The sequence below is a fragment of the Silurus aristotelis genome (assembly GCF_946808225.1).
Source record: "Silurus aristotelis genome assembly, chromosome: 25".
Taxonomy (NCBI): Eukaryota; Metazoa; Chordata; class Actinopteri; order Siluriformes; family Siluridae; genus Silurus; species Silurus aristotelis.
In genome coordinates, this window is record NC_139598.1 from 14,404,281 (window position 1) to 14,427,500 (window position 23,220).

At 39.4% G+C, this 23,220-nt stretch overlaps 2 protein-coding genes across 5 annotated transcripts in view; one reads left to right on the forward strand and one right to left on the reverse strand.

Annotated features, from left to right (window-relative positions):
• The window catches only part of oxr1a (oxidation resistance 1a), a 179,562-nt gene extending 166,119 nt beyond the window's left edge, over positions 1-13,443 (forward strand). For 2 of the 4 annotated variants that reach the window (XM_083529909.1, XM_083529910.1), the window contains 8 exons: positions 580-748; positions 2,249-2,414; positions 8,647-8,727; positions 9,764-9,889; positions 10,996-11,148; positions 11,531-11,626; positions 11,720-11,793; positions 13,047-13,443. In XM_083529909.1, the coding sequence (XP_083386035.1) occupies positions 580-748; positions 2,249-2,414; positions 8,647-8,727; positions 9,764-9,889; positions 10,996-11,148; positions 11,531-11,626; positions 11,720-11,793; positions 13,047-13,182 (1,001 nt within the window). In that variant the 3' untranslated portion in view covers positions 13,183-13,443. The remainder of the gene's footprint in view (positions 1-579; positions 749-2,248; positions 2,415-8,646; positions 8,728-9,763; positions 9,890-10,995; positions 11,149-11,530; positions 11,627-11,719; positions 11,794-13,046) is intronic. The other 2 variants (XM_083529911.1, XM_083529912.1) reach the window with 1 other exon arrangement.
• Positions 13,444-14,201: 758 nt separating this feature from the next.
• On the reverse strand, positions 14,202-22,837 carry sqlea (squalene epoxidase a). Its single transcript, XM_083529956.1, has 11 exons — positions 22,387-22,837; positions 20,738-21,002; positions 20,452-20,629; positions 19,615-19,711; positions 18,520-18,633; positions 18,107-18,278; positions 17,531-17,626; positions 17,123-17,265; positions 16,541-16,637; positions 16,303-16,390; positions 14,202-16,216 (listed from the first exon to the last, which is right to left on the reverse strand). The coding sequence occupies exons 1-11, from the start codon at positions 22,654-22,656 to the stop codon at positions 16,024-16,026; spliced, it is 1,713 nt and encodes a 570-aa protein (XP_083386082.1). The 5' UTR covers positions 22,657-22,837; the 3' UTR covers positions 14,202-16,023.
• Between the last annotated feature and the right edge of the window lie 383 nt (positions 22,838-23,220).

Below are 23,220 nucleotides of genomic sequence, written 5' to 3' on the forward strand. Positions count from 1 at the left end.
TTATGCAAAATACCATCTGATTTTTGTTATCAGCAACAACTTCAACAAACATCAAAGAAGAAGAAGAAGAAGATGCACTAATACCAGTATTGGTATGGGACGTCTGTCTGATGTCCAGTGCACTTGTAAGACTGTGCATATTACCAACCTCTCATACCTCCATGATTGTTGTGTGCTGCAAGCATATCTGATGAAAAGACTTGATGGCATCAGTCAAAAGGATCATGAGTCAGAAGATCCCATCAAATTGGACCAATAATTTTTTGATGGCTATCAAAAGCAAAGAAGTCTGCCTACCAGTGCTATAGAAAACACTGGCTAGATAAAGAACAAAATGACTTCCTTTCTGTTTCATTTCTCAGGGAATTCATAGCCATACATTATGTTCATGTTAAATTCTTCAGTTGGTAAAGGTTTCGAAAGCTTGTAAAATGGAGTTAATGAAATATCATGGTCATCATTTCCAAATGTTTTTTGTTTTTTGTTTTATCAGAACGAAATTTCAGACCCACTTGTTATAGCACACGTTTGTTATTATATGAATCAGCCATAGCATCATTTTCCCCGTTCGTGTTTCAGGTCTGGCTACATCCAGGGAGAGGCGGCTATCCAGGTCTCACAGGTTTTTGTGCCTGCGAGTCGGCAAGGCCATGAAGAAGACGTTTGTGTCGAACGCCAGCGCCTCCATGCAGCAGTACGCCCAGCGCGATCGTAAACACGAGTACTGGTTCTCCGTGCCACAGGAGAGGTGAGTTATGAACACAGCTCTCATTCGTTTGTTCCAATTTTACTCAGGGGTGAGAAGCTTTATTTCACTTAATTTGTCATGTGCTGGTAGAGGAATATTTGGATTTTTTTAGCCCCATACATTAAAAAGAACTCAAAGTCACTAAGGTTTAATGTTCCTGTATTTAAAAAATTCGCTATATCTGAAAAATTCAAGCTCTTCATTAGATAAGGTTTTTCAAAATCCCTAAAGCTGTTAGCGACTTTTAATTTCTGAAACAAAGACACTATTGAGAGGCGATTACAAGCCATAAACTGTTTTCCTAGCGAATTAAACCAAAGTACGGAAAGCAACGCAATTAAATTTGCGCTGGGTTCATTTTACACCAGAAATAATTTCCCAAACCCATGCCGTCGGTTCTGCTCGCCTGTGCCATTACAATCCAGCTTTTGTCTCTTGTCATGCAAGGACAAACTGACAATCGCTTCCTTTCATATATTACAATCCCCCAGTGTTCATCTGTCTGCGGCCTGACTGCTGTGCTTTGTCCTGGGATTTTGACTGTGCATGTACTACATATTCTAGTGTTGCAACTCATATAATAAATAAACACATTAAATTGTAAATAACTTAAAACTTTGACTTAAAACTTTAAACAGTTTGGTGTGGGCTTTTGTTTTGTTGGAATGAAAACCTGCACCCACAAGATTGGAGATCCCTGCTTTAGGTAGAGCAGAAGAAGACCACATTGAGTTCTCACAAGCTCACAGAAGCTGCGCAGTATGAAGACTGCAAAAGCATTGCCTGGTCTTTTTTTGTGCATTTTAGATGCTTTTCTTTTGAAAATCTGGCCGTTCTCCTCTGAACTCTAACGTCAACAAGTTGTTTACCGTTGCAGAGCTGTTGCTCACTGGATGCTTTGTTTTTCACACCATTCTGTATAATCCCCAGAGGCTGTTGCATGTGAAACTCCCTTAACTTTTCCAGTCATATGTGGTTCTTTTCCAAACCTCTTTGGAGGTGGGAGCATAAAAGCTTCCCTTCACTTGAAATTGGAGATCCAAACCTGTTCCAGCATGACAATGCCCCTGTGCACAAATGAACATATTGTTTTACATGGGTTGTAGTGCTAGATCTTGAAGGCCTATTATAGAGCTCTGATCTCAACCCTAATGGGATGAATGTGAACGCTGACTGCACCCCAGGCTTCCTCACCTCAAGTACATCAGTACCCGACTTTACTAACACACACTGCTGTATCAGCACACAACCACGCTTCAAAATCCGGTGGAACATCTTGCCAGAAGATTGAAGGTTATTATAAATGCAAGTGGGGAATAAATATGGAACAGGATGTTGGAAAAGCACTAAGATCTTATGGTCAGGTGTCCACAAACTTTTGCCAAATATAATGTACAAACCCAAAGTATTGAGGATTCCATGATTCTTTAGGTGTGTTGATGAATTTCTTTCCATGGCACCCGTGTCCTGATGTAGCTTATATCTCCTTTGTCGATGTAGGTCAGAACATCTTTACTTGTTTTTCATCCAGTGGAGCCCGGAGACATTTGGTGAAGGCATGGGAAGTATCAGCCGTGAGCCCGGGTTCATGGTAGTCAAAAAAATCGACGAGCCCGAAGCCGACAGCAGCCAGACGACTTCAGACTCCTCATCCAAGGAGTGGGAGGTAGACTCTGTCCCTCAGCTCTGTTCTCCAACCCTTTCTTTCAATCTGCTTTGATCTTTAATCTTTGAATCGATCTGATTTTAATCACTCTGTGTTGTGCAGCAATGTGTTTGTGTTTGTTAAATTGTACGGTCGTTTGCTTGTGCACCGTCACGCGGAGACGATCCGAATGCACATATTACTGTGTGTGTTTTGTGTCTTTGTGTTCTGTATGTGTTTTTGTATTTTCCAGGTGCCTGGAACTTTTAAGTGTCAAACGCACCTTCCTGTCCCATTTGCCATCGCACTGTGTTGTTTAAGCTTTCGTTCACTTTATGTCTGAAATCAGTTTGTACACTTGGTTGGTAAATACCCCCCATGATTTTATTATTATTTTTTTTACTGTGAGCTTAAAGCTGGTGTTTTGCATGATTGTGTTCTGTTTTCTTTTACCAAAGCAGCTCATGTATGCACTGGATACATGAGCTCCTGTGTTGACTGTTAAAACCAAGACATGGTTTAACGACGAGACATGTCACTTGTTAAACCATGCTGGTGTTACAGGATCGTGATTAGCAGGGCTGTGCGTCCCTGTCTGTCATGTACATACATAGATATTTGCTCTTATCAAATTTCTCAAGGTGGATCTTTTTGGACGAAAATGTGGTGTGATGAAGTTAAGGTGTTCTTTGTCACATACATCAATCAGACATAACATTATGACCACTGAACGGTGAAGTAAATAACACTGATTATCTCTTCATCTTGGCTCCTGTTAGTGGGTGGGATTTATTAGGCAGCAAGTGAACATTTGGCAGTCAACTTCTTCAGCAGTTTGAGCTACTCACAGACCAACCTTTTCTCCCCAGGTGCATAAATGAGCCTCGGCTGATCATGACCATGTCGCCTTGTCACCACTGTTCCTTCATTGGACCTGTTATGATAGATACTGACCACTGCAGACTTGGAACATTCCACAAGAGCTGCAGTTTTAAAAATGCTCTGACCCAGTCGTCTAGACATTACAATTTCAAATCTCTCGCTAATCTATTACGCTTGCCCATTTTTCCTGCTTCTAACACACCAACTTTAAGAACAAAATGTTCACTTGCTGTCAGAGCACAGCGTCAGCCAAAATAGAGCACCCCTTGAGCACAAAAGGTTAAGGGCCTTGCTCAAGGGCCCAAGAGTGGGAGCTTGGCGATACCAGGACTTGAACCTCTGATCTTCTGATCAGAGCCTTAACCAATGAGCTACCATTTACATTTATGGCATTTGGCAGATGTCCTTATACAGAGCGACTTACAACTGAGCAGTGGAGGGTTAAGGGCCTTGCTCAAGGGCCCAGCAGTGGCAACTCGGTAGTGGTGGAATTTGAACCTGTGACCTTCCGATCCAAAGTCCAATGCCTTAACCACTGAGCTACCACCTACCACTTCAACCATTTCTATATAATGCTAGGTGTTTATTTCTTTGTAGCCCAGTCTGTAGATTCATGCAGTTTCACAGTCAACTCCTTACACAGACTGAAAAGCCCCAAGGTTTGAGCTGCTCTGTGATCAAACTCTTCTTCACTGGTGTATCAGAATCAAGAGAACATTCCTAGAAAACGTACGCAGCATTGTGCAGTGAGTTCATGTCTTGTATGTCATTTCAAAAACAAAAACGAAGAGCAGGTTGATTTCGAGCTGCTCTGTGATCGAGTGATAAGAGGACGCATTCAGAAGCAGGTGGCGTATGTCTTCATGGAAATAGCGGTGCAGCAATCTGGTGTGAGCGACGCTGAAACCAATCCTCTCTATGAAGAAAGCGATACTGGTACTGGGGCAGCACTTTAAATTTTAATGTAAATCAATGATGAAGGAAACAAAGCAGATTGATTTGGCAGTTCTTGACTCTTAACAAACAAAAAACAAAGCCTCATAGTCTTGAGTTGAGTGTGAAGTAAAGTGTCCTCCCCTCAAGTGTACACGTCAAAAACAAGTTTCTGAGCTCGTGCAGGGTTTTACATTTTATTCTGTTTGACTTTAGATAGGAGTTTAGTCCGGTCTTGTGATAATGTAGTGAGTTCGATATTAATTATGTATAAAATGCGTGAATAATCTTTGCTAATTGCCCTAGGGTTGCAGACATGGTACTGTGTGTGTGTGTGTGTGTGTGTGTGTGTGTGTGTGTGTGAGTGTGTGTGAGTGTGTGTGTGTGTGAGACCTTTTTATTTTGTCCTTGTTTGCACATTTGGTCGTGTCTTGAGAAGTTATTTAAGAAATAAAATATTTGGTTAAAGTGGTGTGTGTGTGTGTGTGTGTGTGTGTGTGTGTGTGTGTGTGTGTGTGTGTGTGTGTGTGTGTGTGTGAGTGTGTGTGTGTGTGAGACCTTTTTATTTTGTCCTTGTTTGCACATTTGGTCGTGTCTTGAGAAGTTATTTAAGAAATAAAATATTTGGTTAAAGTGGTGTGTGTGTGTGTGTGTGTGTGTGTGTGTGTGTGTGTGTGTGTGTGTGTGTGTGTGTGTGTGTGTGTGTGTGTGTGTGTGTGTGTGTTAAAAACACGGTGGCAGCTCTCGGTTTCGTCGGAGAGGAATAGGGCGCACTGTTTCCTTAAATGCGCTTGCGGACAGCTGTGCGGTAGGCGGGCCCGCTTTCTGTTTGGGAGCCAATCAGATTAAAGCTTTGTTTTGTACCCGACGTTTCATTGGTTCTGCAGATGTCGATCACATTTGTAGGGAAAAAAAAGTCCTGTTTTCAGTTCGGTTTTCAGTTTTTTTTTTTCTTCTTGTTGTGGCTCGTCGGCGTGGTCGTAGGGAAACGGCGCCTCGTCGTGAAGAGCCATGTTCTCCAGAAGATCGAAGGAAGTGGAGAAGCTCACTGCTAAGTATACCTATGTACGTAGCAGTGTGTTCGCGTGCTCCGGGGGGACCGGAGCTCCTCTCGCGGTCTGTGGGGGTTTGGCTGCACGCTGCTAGCTGAGTTTTACACACACAACCATGTTGATCTCGGGACTGTCGCGATGTTTATGGTGGTTTGAGATCCACAACACGTGCTGTTTGGTTGTTCTTGGTGTATTATTCTGTAAGAGACGTACACGAGTGTCCTGGTGTTTGAAAAGTCTTCTCGCTAACACCAGGGCAGAGAGAACCAGAGACCAGAGTGCTGAGATCCAAGTTTCTGTCTCTAAGTCCTGGGAGATGTTCTGGTTTTATTGTTATCTGGTTCACAAAAATAATGATCTGGAACTATCTGGACACCAATATTACAGTGCATCTATTAAAAAAAAGAGAGATTTGAGTTTCCTGAACAAGTCTGGGTTTCATCTTATGAAATGCTCTCTACAAGGTAAAAGCCTCACTTCAGGGGTGTGTCCTGCTGATCTCAACTAGCAGCAATAGGGGTTAATCTGTAGGAGGTTTTTTTTTTGTCACATAGCTCCTGAAGGTGTTCCTGACATGCTTGGTCACTGATGGTCAGCGTAGACCGTGACACACTGAGACCTAAAATACAGAGCATGCCGATCTATGGGATATCCTTATCCCAATCAGAAATCCTCCACTGATGAAAAGGTGACATCAGAATAACCCCCCTCATAATCTAAACAGGTCAGTAATATGCCTGTTTACTGTCTAAATCTAGTAAATAAAGTGTTAAGATTTTTCTGTGTATGTTTGTAAGTCAGCATGGATGATTGTTTCTGCTTATGGACCATAACGTGCTGTTGTGCTTCTGATGAGCCTGATTGCGTTGTTCTACAGCGTAATGACCTGCGCCGAGTGCCGGCGTTATTATCTTTATTATCATCTTCATTGTGCCTGTAAAACCTGAGCTTTTAGTGTTTATGAAAATCATTACAGGCTGAGATGTCTGGGCTTGCTCAGGTATGCGCTCTATAAAGTTTCATCGTGCGTCGAAGTTAAACCTGCAGTTATGGAAAAAAGGACTGATTAATGAAGTACAGCGAGTCATGAATCCATGTACAGCTTTGCATTGGGAACACTGGTGTGTGTACATTATTTATATATGGAGGAAAGAACAGCATGAAATCTGCATGTCTGTCATGTAATAATATCCTTTATAATTATAACCCTTCTGCAACACAGACTAGGTGGAGGGAGTGCTAACACAATAACACAAAAACTTGCATATCATATTACTATTATTAATATTATCTGCTTAATTACATATACAATGATGGTGTAACTCAACTCACCGTAATGTAGAATCAGTGCAAGCTGGATTTATTGATGGATATATAATGTAATAATAATATTAATATATTATATTAATAATAATTAATATTAATAGATTATCATATTAATAATATCATAATTAATGAATTTAATTAATAATAAAACAATTATTAATAATAATAAAAAGTAAAACACCCTGCAAATCATGTAAGTAAAAAAAGTTTGATTCTTTCATACATAAAAAATATATATAAAAAAAAATATATATATATATATATATATATATATATATATATATGCATTTTGTAACACAGCAAAAGTCAGTAGCTAATTGATGAAGTGATGCAGCAGTATGTTGTTATAGAATAATTTCCAGACTGTGTACATTGATCATTAATGATGTAATTAAATTTCAATAATAATTATTAATATAATTAATTAATAAATTAATAATACTTTTTTATTTTTTATTTATAATAATAAAAAGTAAAACTCAAAAAAAGTAAAAAAAAAAAAAAAAAAAAAAAAAAAAAAATGGAAATGCAATAAAAATGTAAAAGTTTGATTCTTTCATACGACCCGATACCACATGATCAGCAGCCCGGTGATTTGGGACTCCTGAATAATTGTAATGTTTATCGATGGGAATTTAAAAGATCATTAATTTTAGAAAGCGTGTTCTTGTAATCCACTTAAACCTAGCATGATATTGCCCTTTTTTATGACAAAAGAGGTTCTTTTCCCCTTAAATATAATGGTACTGTTAAAAAAAAAAAAGCCCCAGTAGTTCTTCAAACCTGAGTCAGTATTCAATATAATACCTTGAAACCCATTTTACTTTAAAACACTATAATACAAAATATGTATTGAGCAATTTTATGGGGAAAAAGTTGAAGCTTTCACTATTTTACTTTCTTGATTGTGTGTGTCGTGTGTGTGCTCAGGTCTGAATGGGCAGATTACAGATTTGAGTTTCTTTGCCTTCTGAAGCCTCAAGATCAGAATCTTATTAGTCAGACTCCAGCAAATGATTGTTGGCAACTAACTGGTTGTAAACACGCACACAAACAAATATTTATTTAGGAAATTGGTAGAAATCCAAATGTATTTTCCAAATGAAATTGGTAGAAATTCAAAGTGTGCTGGAGTGTTCCCCAATAAACCTTTCAATAAAAGTTCTGCGCTTATCTACATTTGAAAACCTCTGAAATCTGTAGCTCATGTTTGATAGAAGGATTTGTTCCAGTTTCAGGGCGGAATCGTCCGAGAGAGTTTGCGCGTGTGGTAGAAAAGTGAGTCATTCGGTTTAGACTAATTCTCTGTTGCCACTGGGAATCGCTGACGTCTCAAAACTTGTGCCAGTTTGTGATGTTTACGCTCACACAATCCCAAACTTGCCATGTCGCTACATTTCGTCTGCTGATTTCCAATGTTCAAATACCTGTTAACCCATCTGAGGCTGACGATTTAAAACGAGTAGCTGTTCTTGTATGCTTTCTTTAAGCTCCTTTGAGTCATTTGTTCCTGTGGTTCACATGTTGGCATGACTCAATAACCCTGATGCATTCTGTTTCCTGGTGAAATACCAAGGAATTGCTGCATGCGTTCAAACTCAAATAGTGCTTTTTGCCACTAATGGGTCTTGTTTGGCCAGTTCTGTTCAGCCGTGACATAGCAACAGTCTCTGTACAGCTAAGATGATCCACCAGGCCAAAGGTAGCCTGGCAACGACTGGCACTAATAAAACTATTAAATTAAGCGGGATGCTGGGGTATTTTTTGGGGTGTTTTTTTTTTTTTTTTTTTGTCTTTGCAAGACATTGTATTGAGAAACAGTTCACACAGCCATGCAAAACACTTGGTTTAACTCTTGCTCACATTTTGACAGTGAGAATTAAAGTTTAGTCAACCAACAGGTTTTCCATCTTAAATGTTGATGATTCAGTGAAATTGTGTCTGTAGACTGCCGTGGCCACACATTGCTTTCGCACTTCATGCTCACTACTGTGCTCGCTCTCTCTCCATGCTCAGCTGTGGCTTCTCCCTTCCCCTCCCCTTTCCTATTTCTGTACCAGGTAGTGTCTCTGAGCGAACATCACCTCCGGATCGATGCGCTAAACAGTGAAGATCTGCGTGCCCTGTGCAAACGGCTCCAGGTGCCTGGCCATAGATCCCCAAAGAAAACCTAGACCACTCTTCTTAGAGTTTCTTAGTATTGACACATCCTGAGTGTCCTTAGCTTCACTTTTCATTTCCTTAGCGTAGCAGTGCAATACGGTTGTGCCGGACACAACTGTATAGCAGCAAGCATGGAAATGTTTGCGAGTTGAGAAAAGTGTGACCGTCTGGAAAAGCCCAAAACCCACCACTGTTCTGGTAAACAGCCAAAAAATATTTGTGTGTATGGGTTTCCCAGGCTGCCACACACACACACACACACACACACACACACACACATATACACACATACACATGTATATATTATACATACACATACATATATATATATATATATATATATATATAAAAAATAATTTTTTATTATTATTATTGTAATAATCATAATTTTATAATTTTTATAATAGACTCACTACATCCTTAATAACTTTTGCAGCAAGCACTACTTAGGTAGGCGCTGTGGTGTATCATCTGCAATGAAGGATAGTGAAGCGGGTGTACTGTAGAAAAAAGATGGAAGTTAGGGCTCCATAGTGGGTTTGCTTAATTGTTTGCTATGGACAATGCAGGTAATTCAAGCAAGGGTTGTGTAACCCGAGTGTATACAGGCTGCAAGAGGCAAAGTGTCTGTCTTTGCCACTATTCTATGAAACTGGGCAGTCCTGTGAGTGTTTTGCTTGTGATGTAGGTTAGTCGGTTACTTGATATATGTACTTGTATAATAGTGTAGATGGGTATAGATCAAAGATAGGGCAGGTGTAAATGTATAGATAAAAATCATTCTACGTTCGAATAATTGGTTACTTTTTTTTTTTTCTTTGCACGCATGGTCATTTAAATAAAAAAAAAATAAGAAAATAAAAACTTTTTTGAGGACATTTAAACTCCTGCTGTTAAAAAAGCATACTAAAGAAAATTAGGTTGAAAAGTCTAAACCATAAAAACAGGATGGAAATGTAGGTTCTTGCAGTAACCCGCTGCGTACTTCGCTTACACTTTTTTCTCCGCTTTTAGATCACCACAAAAGAAGAGCTAAACTCCAAACATGGCACATCCATTACAGCCAGCCTGGAGCCGGAAACCTTTAAACCCAACCTGAGTGAACCTAGTGACCTCCTGGAGGCTGAACAGATCGAGAAGGTGAGTTAACTCAATCCCAGCTTTGCTAGGGTTGCTTCAAGCGTTAGCTTCCCTCTACATGTGGTAAGGAACTCATCGATCTCTTACCTCCCTCCAAAAGCTGCTTTTTTTAATTTATTTTTTTACATCCTCAAATTATTGATCAGTTATAGATCATTTTACACTGACAGAAAAGCTTTGTGTTTTTGTATTTTACATTTTATCAAGTGCTTTTGTGAGCATCATTGTGGTATAAAAAAAAGTGTATATTTTTTATATATATATGTTGTATGTTGTATGTTGTTATTATAGAATAATTTCCAGACTATGTGTACATTTAAGTGCTTATAGGGGAGGGAAAAATTGCTAAAAATTGTAACAACATCTGGCAGTGTGGACGATATGTGTGAGTAATTACAGCCTTAGGAAGGATTGCTGTGTGTGTGTGTGTGTGTGTGTGTGTGTGTGTGTGTGTGTGTGTGTGTGTGTGTGTGTGTGTGTGTGTGTGTGTGTGTGTGTGTGTGTGTGTGTGTGTGTGTGTGTGTGTGTGTGTGTGTGTGTGTTAGTTAAAAGAGCACTTTTGTAGGCTCAACATGTTTTTTTCATTCATGTACTGAATAAAGGCTGCTGGACTACGCCTGTATCCGAGTCATGCTCGTTCGGAAATCTAGTCGTCTCTAGTGGGCTTGTTATTTTTATTTTAGAAAACAGATCTGTAAAGGTACACCCTAAAGTCCTGTACTTTTGGTAAATCAGACAAAAGGTTATCCTTGGAGCAGAGCGAGACTGGTGTAGCCTCACACAGGTTTATACAAGGATTTGATAGCATTTTCTAGGCGCGCGTGTGTGTGTGTGTGTGTGTGTGTGTGTGTGTGTACACATGGTGCTGTATCGTGCATGGTCAGGTTGTCGGCCGGTTGGTGTTTAAAGGTCATTGCTACTGTAATTGGGCGCTGATGACTCCGGAGGCCTTTGAGAGTTCAGTTTCATCCCCCTGACGTGTTTCTTTTCTGCGCTACAGTGATTTGTTTTTTATTCTTTTCATGCCATTTATTTGGAATGTGTATATATTTTTTTTTCTTTAAAAATATCTCTGCTTATAAGAGGATCTCCATCTTATTACACAGCTGGCAAAATATCTCCCACCCAGAACCATAGGCTATCCATGGACCCTGGCGTTCGGTACATCTAAGCATGGCATGAGTATTAAAACCCTGTACCGGATCATGCAGGGGCAGGACTCTCCCGTGCTCCTCGTCATTAAAGACAGCGATGGGCAGGTAAGACTTCTCTTTAAAGACGTGCTTGACATGAATGGAAGTGCTGAGGGACTGGTTAGTGTGAGTGTTAGTCTGCTAGACTAATGGCTCTCTGTTGGTGTTTTGATTGAAACCTTGATTTATTTTGCTCTTGTGTGTGACATTATTATGATCTCCATCTATTGCCTTTGTGCATTTTAGCAATTCATTTAGTCTGAGAGAGAGAGAGAGAGAGAGAGAGAGAGAGAGAGAGAGAGAGAGAGAGAGAGAGAGAGAGAGAGAGAGAGAGAGAGAGAGAGAGAGAGAGAGAGAGAGAGGCACTGGAGGAATTCAGTAGCCTGTAAACAACGCGTTGAAGCCCATAATTACATTTGCTCATTAAAATGATCTGTGTGATGTCTAGGTGTTCGGGGCATTAGCATCAGAGCCCTTTAAAGTCAGCGACGGATTCTATGGCACAGGAGAAACCTTCCTCTACTCCTTCTATCCGCAGTTTGAGGTGCGACATCAACGTGGTGTATTTACAGTGTAATTGAAGCTCAGTGAATTCTTTTTTTTTTACTTTGTGCTGGATTTTTTCCTCTGCCTGCAGGTCTTTAAATGGACAGGCGATAACATGTTCTTTATCAAAGGAGACATGGACTCCCTGGCATTTGGTGGAGGAAGGTAAATCTTTTTTTTTTTAAAGGGTTTTACGTTATTCATTGGATTGTGTGTATAACAGTATAATGTACTTTTAACAGATTCTTATGAAAAATTAACAAATGGTAGAAAGCATGCATGTAAAAATCCCCCGAATCCACGCAATGACTGGAAAAGTGTTTCCAGGGTTAAACCATTTTATAATAATATTAACCATGTAGTGCAATTCTCTTCATTAGGCAAATAAAGGATGAGCTTAAAGCCAGAAACAGAAAATTCTTAACCTATAGACCAGAAATCATTTATTTTTATATCATTTAGCTCAGGGGTCCCCAAAACTTTTTTTCTGTGAGGGCTACTTATTTTTTCCTTTTTTTACATGTGGGGCCAATTTGGTATGTAATGTAAATAAATGTAATATTTAAATGTAATGTATGTAAAGTCTTACTTGTGCATGTGGTTGGTGGGTGAATTTAAGCAATGTTAATAACTAGAGGTTGATCGATAGTGGATTTTAGCAATACGGATATCTAGGTACGGTCGTAATTACCAATAACCGATTAATCAATGTTTTTTAAAATAAATACTGGATAAAATAAACCCTAATACACCATGTAAAATAGTACTGAACTACAGCAGTCAGTGATTCGCCTCTAGTGGCGGCTCTCGTAATTACAGCGGACCGGAACCCGGAAAAAACGTCTCTAGGTTACGTATGTGACCCTAGTTCCCCGAGAGAACGAGACGATGCGTCGTGTTTGTCCTGTCCACTCCGAATAGCAAACAAAAGTAGAATATTTAAAGCTGCACGGGCAGTTAATGTGTTGATCTTTAAGCATTACAATACAAATTGACATCTGCTCTGTTCACAGTAAAATCAAGCACCATTACATTACATTGTCTTCATTATTAGCTAGGGTTAAGTGTTTTCATGTCATGGTTGTCTTTATAGTCGTTTATAATATTAGAACTTTGTAAGTAAGGAATTTTTTGAGGTGTCCTCGATTAAGGATTTACATAATCAAATTAGTCGAATTGTGTGTGTGGGCTGGGGGGAGTGGGCACTGAAAAACAATCAAATATTAATTTACACAATTAAATTAAAACATGATCCCTGTTTTATAACATCTCTGCGAAGATTCGACTGAGAGATCGGTAGTCCAATCGTCTCCTTCTATCGAGGCATCGAATTGTCGACCGTTTGTGGTCGCCCCCTATAGGAAGTAAATTTATTTAACAGCGTTCTAATAGCGTTCAACCTTCTCCTTCTCTTACAGCGGTGAGTTTGGTTTGTGGTTGGACGGCGATCTTTACCATGGCAGGAGTCACTCATGCAAAACCTTTGGGAATCCTATGCTCTCAGTGAAAGAGGACTTCTTCGTGCAGGACATTGAGATCTGGTCCTTCGAGTAGTCCACTCTCTCCACGAGCAAGAGAGAGAGAGAGTGAGAGAGAGAGAGAGAGAGAGAGAGAGAGAAAGATGGCTCCAGTCAGGGAAAGACAGACAACCAGATGTCTCTGTGCTGGCCAGAGGTGTCCCAAACCTTAATGTGCATCACCTCAGCTCCCAGGAAGCCTGTTCTAACGAGGCATAATCTCTTTATGCTTGCCACATGATATTTGTGCATTTAACACAGATCACAGATCTCCAACCCACCCCTACCCACCCCCCACCCCCACCCTCTCTTTCTCTCTCCTCATGCTGTTGCCATGTGCACTTTGTTCCCAGCTTCAGTGCAGGGTGTGTTTGGTTGAGCAGAAAAAGCTGAGACGCACCGTGACAATCATCAGTGAGCGTATACACACACACACACACACACACATATATATGTTTATATATATATACTGATTACAGGAGGTCCGTTGGAGCACTCCGAACATCAGATGGTGATGCTGGCCTGGGTTTGGGACGGCACAGGTCCGAGACAGAAGGCTTTATCCTGTGGGTAATAATCGGATGATGTTTATGCGATGGCTTTACAGGAGATGGACAGAAAAGTGACGGAAGTAACTACGAAACACATTCCTGTGCCCTTCAAGACTCGACAAGGCTTCGACCTGGTTATCAGGACCGCCCGATTAAAGCGGCGTCCCTACAGAGAGCAAATAAACTGCGAGAATACATGCAGGGGGGGATGGGATTTCTCCTGAAGTAAATTATTACAAGTGTTGTGAATCCATAGTCTTTTCTGTCATTCTCCATCCTCTATTCTTCATCCTCGGTAAAGCACATAGCCCTTAATCTATAAAGAAGTCCATTGTCGTACCGTTCTGTTCAGTGGGTTTGTGTGTGAGTTCAGCTTCCTCCATGTGTGGAGGGTCGTGTGTACTGTTCGTAGACAGTAATGTGTCGCAATAGATTTTGTGGAATATGCAAATTACTGTTCTTGTTAACCTCAATAATCCAGACGGGGGCTTTTTTTTTTGGGAGGGGGGGGGGGTTCTGTTCTTCCCGTCTCTGTTTCAAACTCGATCATAAAAGCTTTTACGTTTAAAAAGAAAAAAATAGCTTTTCAGGGAATCACTTGAAAAGCTGAAGGGTTTTTTTTTTTTTTTTTTTTTTTTTAAATACAATGATATATTTATGTACATAATTATATAACAAATTCTATATAAATATATATATATGTAATTATATATTGCTGTTACGTGACAGTGATTTTTTTTTGTGCTGATATCTCAGCTGTTACTGATATAATGTACAGTATATTACCCTGTAAAGTAATGTTCAAATAGTAGATCTGTTCCTATATATATATATATATATATAATTACTAGCGGATAAATCTAGAGTGTGGATTGGTGGGTTGCTTCTAGCACTTTAATCTAGTTTAAAGCCAGATGCTTTCGGCTTTCTTTGCAGTAGCTGTACAGTGTTTATCATCTTTTTTCTTCCTTTTTTTTTGTGTGTGTTTAGAAACTAACAGATGTTTGCTGTTTTGAAGAGCTTTCTGCTACACTGTTGGGGAGGGGAAAATGTAGCTAAAAGCTCTCGATCTAATGTCCAGTGGGGGTTTAGAGTTCTCTCCTCACGCGTCTCGTCCCGATGCTGTGTCTTCGTTGCTGTGTAGATTCACTGTTCGCAGGCTGCGGGAGGATGAGGAGGGTGAAGAAGTGCAGGTAATCATCCAAGCCCTCATCACTTTTCCCACACCAGCAAGTTCTGTCCATGTGGAGTCAAAGACGAGGTCCAGCGTGAACAAAAACGTTCCAGCTGATTAGCTGGATTATGATGTAATAGTGATGTAAAAAAAAAAGTATAATAAAAAGTTCTTGTAATCAAAATTTTGTTTGTTTGTTTTTTAAAAGTCAACTTGGTAATAATATGGTTATTTTTGTGCAAACATAAATCATAATAGACACAAGTGAAGCGGAAATAATGACAACACACTCCTGCATGCTTTTCTTTGAAAATTGAAAAAGGCTTGAAGTGGTTTGTGTTGCTGCTGCCCCCGTGTGGATGAACTGTGCATTTCTCCAGCTTCAGAACTTGAAAAGCTACTCTTAAGAGATGTGGGGGAAAAAACTTGTATATGTGGCACCCTGCGTCCACTGGAGAACATCTGGTTCACTATTTCTGCTTTTTTTTGTTTGTTTGTTTTGGGGTATTTTTCTTTCCTTTTTTTTATATTAAAAAAGCAGCTGCTCAATAGAAATTACTTTTCCATCCTTTTCAGAAATATTAATTTGTTCTGGAAATCAGAATCCACAGCAGAATGTATATGTACCCACACCAGTTACACGAGTTACAAACAGCAGTGAAAATGCTATATTTAATCAAAGGCACAATCATTCTAAAAAGCTAAATGTACAGCTTAGATTTGACTCCAAAGAGAAAAGATACATTTCATTTTTGGAGCTTCAACTGCTGTAAATTTTTATACATAAAAAAATATATCACAGCTTTTGCTAAAATTACATGCTGCATGACTTTTTTTGTTTTGTTTTTTTTAAACAGGTTTAATGGTACGACTAAAAACACCGAACGTGTATTCTGTATAAAATTTTTGACGGTTCTTTGTAGCAGTGCACGGCCTCAAGTTCTTCCCAATTCAAAAAACAAAATGTTACTGAATTCATTTAAAGCCAGTCATCCTATAGTCGATGTGTGAATCGGGCGCTTTTATCTTTATAAATTAACAGATGTGAGGTTGTAGATGTGTGATGGTGAAAGGCACGTCTGGGTCTGTTCTTCTGCTTTCCTATGTAACTGACTGCAGTCTTTAGGTTGTCCACGTGCCTGTTAAGTGTGGCTCAGTACACCAGGTACTTCAGCTCCGAATAGATGAGGGGGAATAAAATGGTGCAGGCACGGTAAATAATCATTCCGCTGTTCATCAGGGCCCTTGGGATCATCAGCCATGACTCGAATTTGAAACTGAAGTAGGTGGCGTACAAGGCTACGGCGAAAAAGTGTCCGATCAGAGTCATGGGCTTTGGTGTTAACCTACAGTAATATGAGAAAGGATCAGACATCAACACGGAAAAGGGAATGTTTCATATACACGTTTACTTCATCAGTGTATCACTTACACGGACAGCAGGCCTATTGGCCCATTGACACATTTTCCACCCAGTTTGAAATAGTGGAAGCAGGCTCTTCTTAACTGGTGCAGAGAACCTGAAAACAAAAAAAAATTTCCAGCTTCAAAAAACAGCCACAACATGAAGCTCTTTTTTGAAACTCTAGTTTGAGTTTATTCAGTACACTGTTCTCGCTAACTGTTCTCAATAGTGAAGAGGAAAAACCAAAGCAATGAAAAGGACGTACTGTCTGTTGCGGCGAACAGCTCGTACAGAGCTTGGGCCAGAACGTTCACCACAAACGAGTGTGATGACTTTCGCTTCCAGTAGAATTTCTTCTTTGCCTATTGAACAGAACAACATTAATATACTGCCCTTATTTTCATGATTAGGTCAGGCGTCCCAATAACTTATTTTTCATACAGTGTATATATTTTACACAGTGATTTACTGTTACCCAACGTGAAGTGACACGCAAATTAATTAATTTAGTTATAAGTAATAATAAGCAAAAAACAGGCTTTTAATATTTTTTATTAAAAAAACTTCAAACTCAGTATGAAGAGTATAAAGAAGAGTATGAAGAGAAATTTTTCTAGAGGAATCTGGACACTCTAAGCTTTGCAACACTCGTTGAAATGGGGATCATGTAGAAAAAATCACACAATATCACTTTTTACAATGTCACCAGACTGATTCATTCAATCTCACTTCTAAGTCTCATTAATTCCTTCTTATTTTTCTTTTTCTCAAACTCAAATATATATATTCTATACTCCTGTAGTGTAAAATGTCATTACACTAAAACATACTTGGTAACCCTGGTTACCTGAAGCATGGCGTCATCATCATACAGATCTGGAATGTTCCTCAGCAGCTCTCTCCAGATGCGGACGTCACTAAACACGACACTCATCCCCCCTCCGGTCAGAGGATGTCTCATGTTGTAGGCGTCTCCCAGAAGCAAAACTCCTGTCAGTGTTACAGAGTACAAAGTTACTCTGAATTCATATATTTCTCCATCTGGCACTGGGATAATATTATTAATTGTACATGTTTTATACATGTGTAGACCCCACATACAAGCTCCTGTGTATCCCACTGCTATGACACTTATCATCTTGTCAATTGCTGAATAATATGATCATTTAAAGTCAAGCAATAAAAAAATATTAATTGCTATCCTGAAATAAGTGAAATTAAACATCATAATCTCTTGATCAGTCCTGCATGTTACCTGGTTTGTTGACTGGTGACGGAGGCAGGAAGCTCGCAGGCATCGTCCTCAGACGGTCATTCTGCAGAGCGAGCATAAAGGGCTCTTGTAAATGTCCTACACACAGAACACAAAATAACCATTACTGACACTGATCAATCAAAAGGAGCGTGATGTCGCATTTATACAACACAATTTCTACTACAATTAGTAGTACAAAAGCAAAGCTACACTACATGGACTCCTGACTCCGGACATCTGGACCATGCGAGCTCCATTAAGATATACTTTACATTTGTTGGAGTGGAACATCTACAGTGGCCTGCTATAGAGCTCTGACCTCAACCCTTCTGAACACCTTTGGGCCTCCTCACCTCACCTACATTACTACCTGATTTTATTAACCCCCTCATGGCTGAATGAGCACATATCTACACAAGCACACTCCAAAATCTAGTGAAACATCTTCCCAGAAGAATGGAGGGGATTATAACGGAGACTAAATGTGGAATGGGATGTTCAGAAAGCACACACGGATCTTATGGTCTGGTGTCCACAAACTTTTGTCCATACAGTGTATTTAGAAACCGATCCTACTTGGAAGCTGAGGATGAATCTTCTCCACCATGTACTCTGACAGGTCTCTGGGCATCTCTCCCCTGATGTCCACCAAAATTCTGGTCTCATTGGAGGCGATCTGGTAGACCAGGATTGGACTGGGGTTTGCTAGAACCAGCTCTGCGTGATTAGACTTAAACTGAGGACAATCCTGAGAGAGCAGACAGAAATCACACGTTATATCACTACATCGCCAGAACATATGTACAGAATCAGGAGCAAATTAGAGAAATCATTTGACAAGAGGTTTATTATTTAGAGTATTTTTATACTAAATTTGACTATTGATGCACCCTGAAAGTCTCAAACAGTCTTGTTAATTTATGATAATTCATTGATAACTGATGTAAGTGTATTATATATAAATACACAATAGTTAGGTTGTATCTTACCCTCATTAAGCAGCCAACAAAATGTGACGAGATCTTGGCTTTTTCTGACACTAGGCTCTTACGGAACTTGGAGAAACAACCATCAGCGACTACCGTCAGAGGAGCATGAATCTCCTGAGGAGAAACGACCCATTGAAGGACACTTTTAGTGCCATTTAATGATTTTAAGAAAGTCTTGGTTTCTAAACTCAAGTCAAGTGTCCTCATTCATATGGAGATTCACAGGTGCTCACCATGTCCAAGTCTCCATTTCCTCTTTTAAAAACATGTTAGAAGGAGGTGCTGGGGCGAACTAATGTGTGCTTGTGTGTTCATAGAGCCATGCAATGCACCAGCTTCTCACCACTGGGTTACATTTAGTGTTTCTGAGACAAACTCTGGATCCACCACAACCCACCACATCAGCATACGGTACTTACTGAAGATGGATGAATAAGAAACATCCTGCTGTCTTTGTAAAGCTCATCTTAATACTACACTGATTTTTTTTCCTGACACTAGGATGTCACTTTCAAAAAGACACATTTTCATAGCTTCAGTGAGAACAAAAATATAACAGTGTACCTTTAAGCCTGATGTAAGGTTCATACGCTTCATGCCTGAGTTTTAGTTTGTGAATGGGGACGGAGCCAGAGGAAGCGATTGGTATGGTTTACACAGCTGTAGGTCCAACACTGTTAACGTATTTAGGAGGAAACAGACTTGGACATGGGGAGATCACATGACACTCGAAATGAATGAGGATTGGACAGCTGTAATCAATGTTCTTTGTTGCAGTGAGTGAGGAAGAGGATAAAAGTGGGGAGAGAATAAAGCCTATATATATAGAGAGAAAGACACCGAGTTAAGCGTGTGTGCATGTGTGTATATGCTTTAGCCACTAAAAAGTGAAAGTAAACCCAAGATTGTGATTGTGGCAGAATAAAACCGTATTTTTGGCTGGTGAACCCCATGCTGTCTCTTCTTTCTTTCACCTTAAACCAGAGATCTACTGTATGATTTAAACTGAAGAGTGTAGCTAAACATTAACTTTTTATGACTCTCTGTGTGTGTGTGTGTGTGTGTGTGTGTGTGTGTGTGTGTGTGTGTGTGTACCTTGATTTTCCCAGTGTCCTTCTCACGATACTGAACCCCCGTTACACAGTCATCCTCCTCCAGAAGACTGGTTACTGTGCCCTCTTTAAACGCCACACTGTACAAATGATAAAACTCTTCAGATTTCTCAGATTCAGATTTCCGACAGTGAGCGCACACGCTGAACTTTCGATTCGACGTCATTTCGGTTATAGTCTGTCTTGTCCATCTCCATCTTTCTTTCATGTGAGTTTAGGGTGTTTATTCTCTGCCCTTTAATCAGTTCAGTAGTTACCAGGGCACGATTTTTCCACCTTGCTTTGTTTTTGTTTTGTACAATACTACAAACAGAACATACTTAAGTAGAAATTACAGATTTTAAAAGCTTTGAAAAGATGCACAAGAACGAGTAAATATAATTTGTTACTTTTCACCTTTGTGTACAATAAAGTTCGATGCCTAATGCAGCTATTCAGTACCCTTTATTGAGAGACATGAAGCTTTTTCTAAATGCCATTTCTGTTCCTTTTTTCCTCTTCTAATGTATGGCATGGTATCAGCATTCTTGGTTCTAAAGCAAGATAATGTCTTAAAGATAAAGTCTTAAATACAGATGAAATTAAGATATCAATTTCAGTTAGAAATGGTATAATATCCGTTTTAACAGCCGCATTTACTCAAATAACAGCACAAATTGCTGCTAAACGTACACTGTATAAATAACTATTAGATTCATTCCCAGAACTAGCATGTGACAAATCACAGGATATTTTTATTTCCTGTTTATATGAGTCATGTCTCTTATTCATCTCAGCTCAGTGAAGTTCTTTTTTCACACTGTGTTACTCAGACGCTTACTTGGGTTCTTTAAGAGAAGCATGTCGCAGGCCCATGATGAAGCGTCCGTGGTGGAAGGCTCGGCCGCACTGAATGCCACGCTCATCTTGTGGGTAAGGGATCTCCACCTCTGAATGGCTCTCTAAGTCATGGATTACATACCCACTGACCACGTGAGCATCCAGGCCCTCTGCTGCACCTAAAAAAAGGAAGTCGTGTAAATGTGTGAATAATGATTTAATCTGAGAATCCATTTAGCATCTCAGCTCTAAAGAATCTTATCCATGAGTCATCTGTTCTGGCTTACCCTCCAGCCCCAGCTCTCTGAGTGTCCGATAGCCACCTGGCTGCAAAAGTTCTCCTACGATTCTGTCTGGCTCACGCAGATCTCTTTCCACCACGGTAACCTTTCGCCCATCTCGCGCCAACACGGTCGCCATGGCACAACCCAGCACACCAGCACCCACAATGATGACATCTGGTTCCGGATCAGCTGAGGATGCACACTCTGAGGTACTTCCTGTGCTCAAGGTTACTTCTTTGGTTCTTACTCCTTTCCTCTTGGTTACTCTCTAGTCATGAGTGGAGAGAGAAGTGACTTTTGATCTTTATGGCAAACGTGTTCTAACAAGAAAGCATCCAGCTTTAAAGATTTTATTCTCCTGACTGGATGAATATCATTTCAGTATTTCTGAACAATGATATAGATGATGTTTAGATGGGTTCATCATAAAATATAGAATGATTTAGTAATGCAAGGATTTCAAAAAGCATATAAATGTTAATAGCATGTTTTTTTTATGCATAATTGTCTCTTTACATTATTATGACCATTCCCTGTTTTCAGAGAAATATTATAAAGTCTATAAAAATAGTGAGAGATGAGTCCAACCATAATGAAACATTTAACATAATGAAAATATTATTAGATTTTCATATATTAGCACTTGTTTTTCATTGAAAGCAAGTAGTGCCAAAAAATACTACAATTATTGATTAAGCTGAGGGGGCTTATAATAAATAAAAAAAATGCTGCTGTATAATTATTTACTCATATAAAAAAGTATAAATGTTAACATTTACTTAAAGTATAAAAGTTAAAAATATGTATGACAAATATGAATGACAATGTATGTAAAATATGTGGGGAAGTTTTTTTCCAAGCCTAATAGCTTGATAGCTAACACTCAGGTAACATCACCTCAGAATTAGCTCAACCTGGGGGTTAGCACACCTGCTGTTTAGCACACCTGAGAGTTAGCACACCTGCTGTTTAGCACAGCTGAGTGTTAGCACACCTGGGGGTTAGCACACCTGGGGGTTTGCACACCTGAGGGTTAGCTCACCAAATTATTAGCACACCTGAGTGTTAGCTTACCTAAATATCACACCTGAGTGTTAGCTTACCTAATTATTATCACACCTGAGTGTTAGCTTACCTAATTATTATCACACCTGAGTGTTAGCTTACCTAATTATTATCACACCTGAGTGTTAGCTTACCTAAATGAGGGTTATCTTCCATGATAATGCCAGACAACTTACAATTTGCTGAATGCTAATATTTAAAAGCAAATCACCTCGATAAATATAAAGTGACATGTGACTTGTTTGAACAAAGTGGAAAGTAAATATAAATCACAAATGTAGACAGTAAATGTTAATGTTAAGTGAATGTAAATAAATAAATAAATCTTAGGATAAGATGTAAATGATCATCAGGTTCAATAACCTACATGTGAAAAGAATGACTTTAAAGCCAGATATAATAAATAAGAATAGTGCAACTGAAATGCAATCAAAAATCAATATTTCAATAAATATTCACTAAGCAGAAACACGTTTTATTTCCAAAAACAAAATTATTTAAAAGTCTATAAGAGAAACTTTCTGTATGCCTTTAAATATGATATGTGTATAAACCCAAACAGATCACAATGAGCACAATAATCTTACCTTTCTCTTCTCCTCTGATGTGTGGTTCCTTTGTGAAACCTCTGACTTGTTGATGATTTTATTAGTAAAAGGCAGAACTGAGAGGATCTCCAGCAGTAACTGTAATATCTGAGGTGTTTTTACACTCCTGTACCTGTGACAGGTGAGTATCGCTCCTACTGCCAGGAAACCCAATGCGGCTATCAACAGCTCTCTCTGAGCCAGAAACACCAACACTTGGCATTTTTTGTACACATATGTGAAGCTCGCGATACCCAAAAAAGTCCACATGGTTTAAAAACAATTACAAATAATTAAAACAAAAAAAGAAAGAGTGAGAACATGCAATAACAAATGCAAGAAAGGTTGTCTGTGTAGAAATATCCAAATTTCTAATATTTGTTCATTTTATAAATAGTTTTTAAAGCGGTCTATAATGTTAAGTCCAGGTGCGGAATCCAAACTGAGCTCAAGATGCTGAATAATTTATGCTAATGAAGGAGCGGACCTGCTCCTGATTGGTAGACGCTCGAGTCCCGCCATTTAGACTCGTGCTCAGCCAATCAGAAGAGAGGAAGGAGGTGAGCAGAGCTCACGCTATTCTCTGATTGGTCAGAGGCTCAACACGGACGGTAGGATGATGTGACGCCATGGCGGCTCGGTTTCACCGCACAGAGACGCTGTGAAATTTCACTGGTGTGTAAAATGTCACGGAGTCATGAAAGATGTCAAATGCGTGGTTTTGCTTTACTTCCGGATAGGTTTCTCAACAATAACTTGTAAAAAAATGATCATGTATGAACTTTTCTGAATCTCCACCTGGATTAAGCTTTCTTGCTATCAATCAAATAATAA

Excerpts from the sequence above, each read along its gene's own strand:
- sqlea (XM_083529956.1), bottom strand. The coding sequence starts at position 22,656 with ATGTGGACTTTTTTGGGTATCGCGAGCTTCACATATGTGTACAAAAAA. Across the intron at positions 20,630-20,737 it reads CAGAGAGCTGGGGCTGGAGG|GTGCAGCAGAGGGCCTGGAT; the intron begins GTAAGCCAGAAC and ends TCCTTTTTTTAG. Across the intron at positions 18,634-19,614 it reads AGGACACTGGGAAAATCAAG|GAGATTCATGCTCCTCTGAC; the intron begins GTACACACACAC and ends GTTTCTCCTCAG.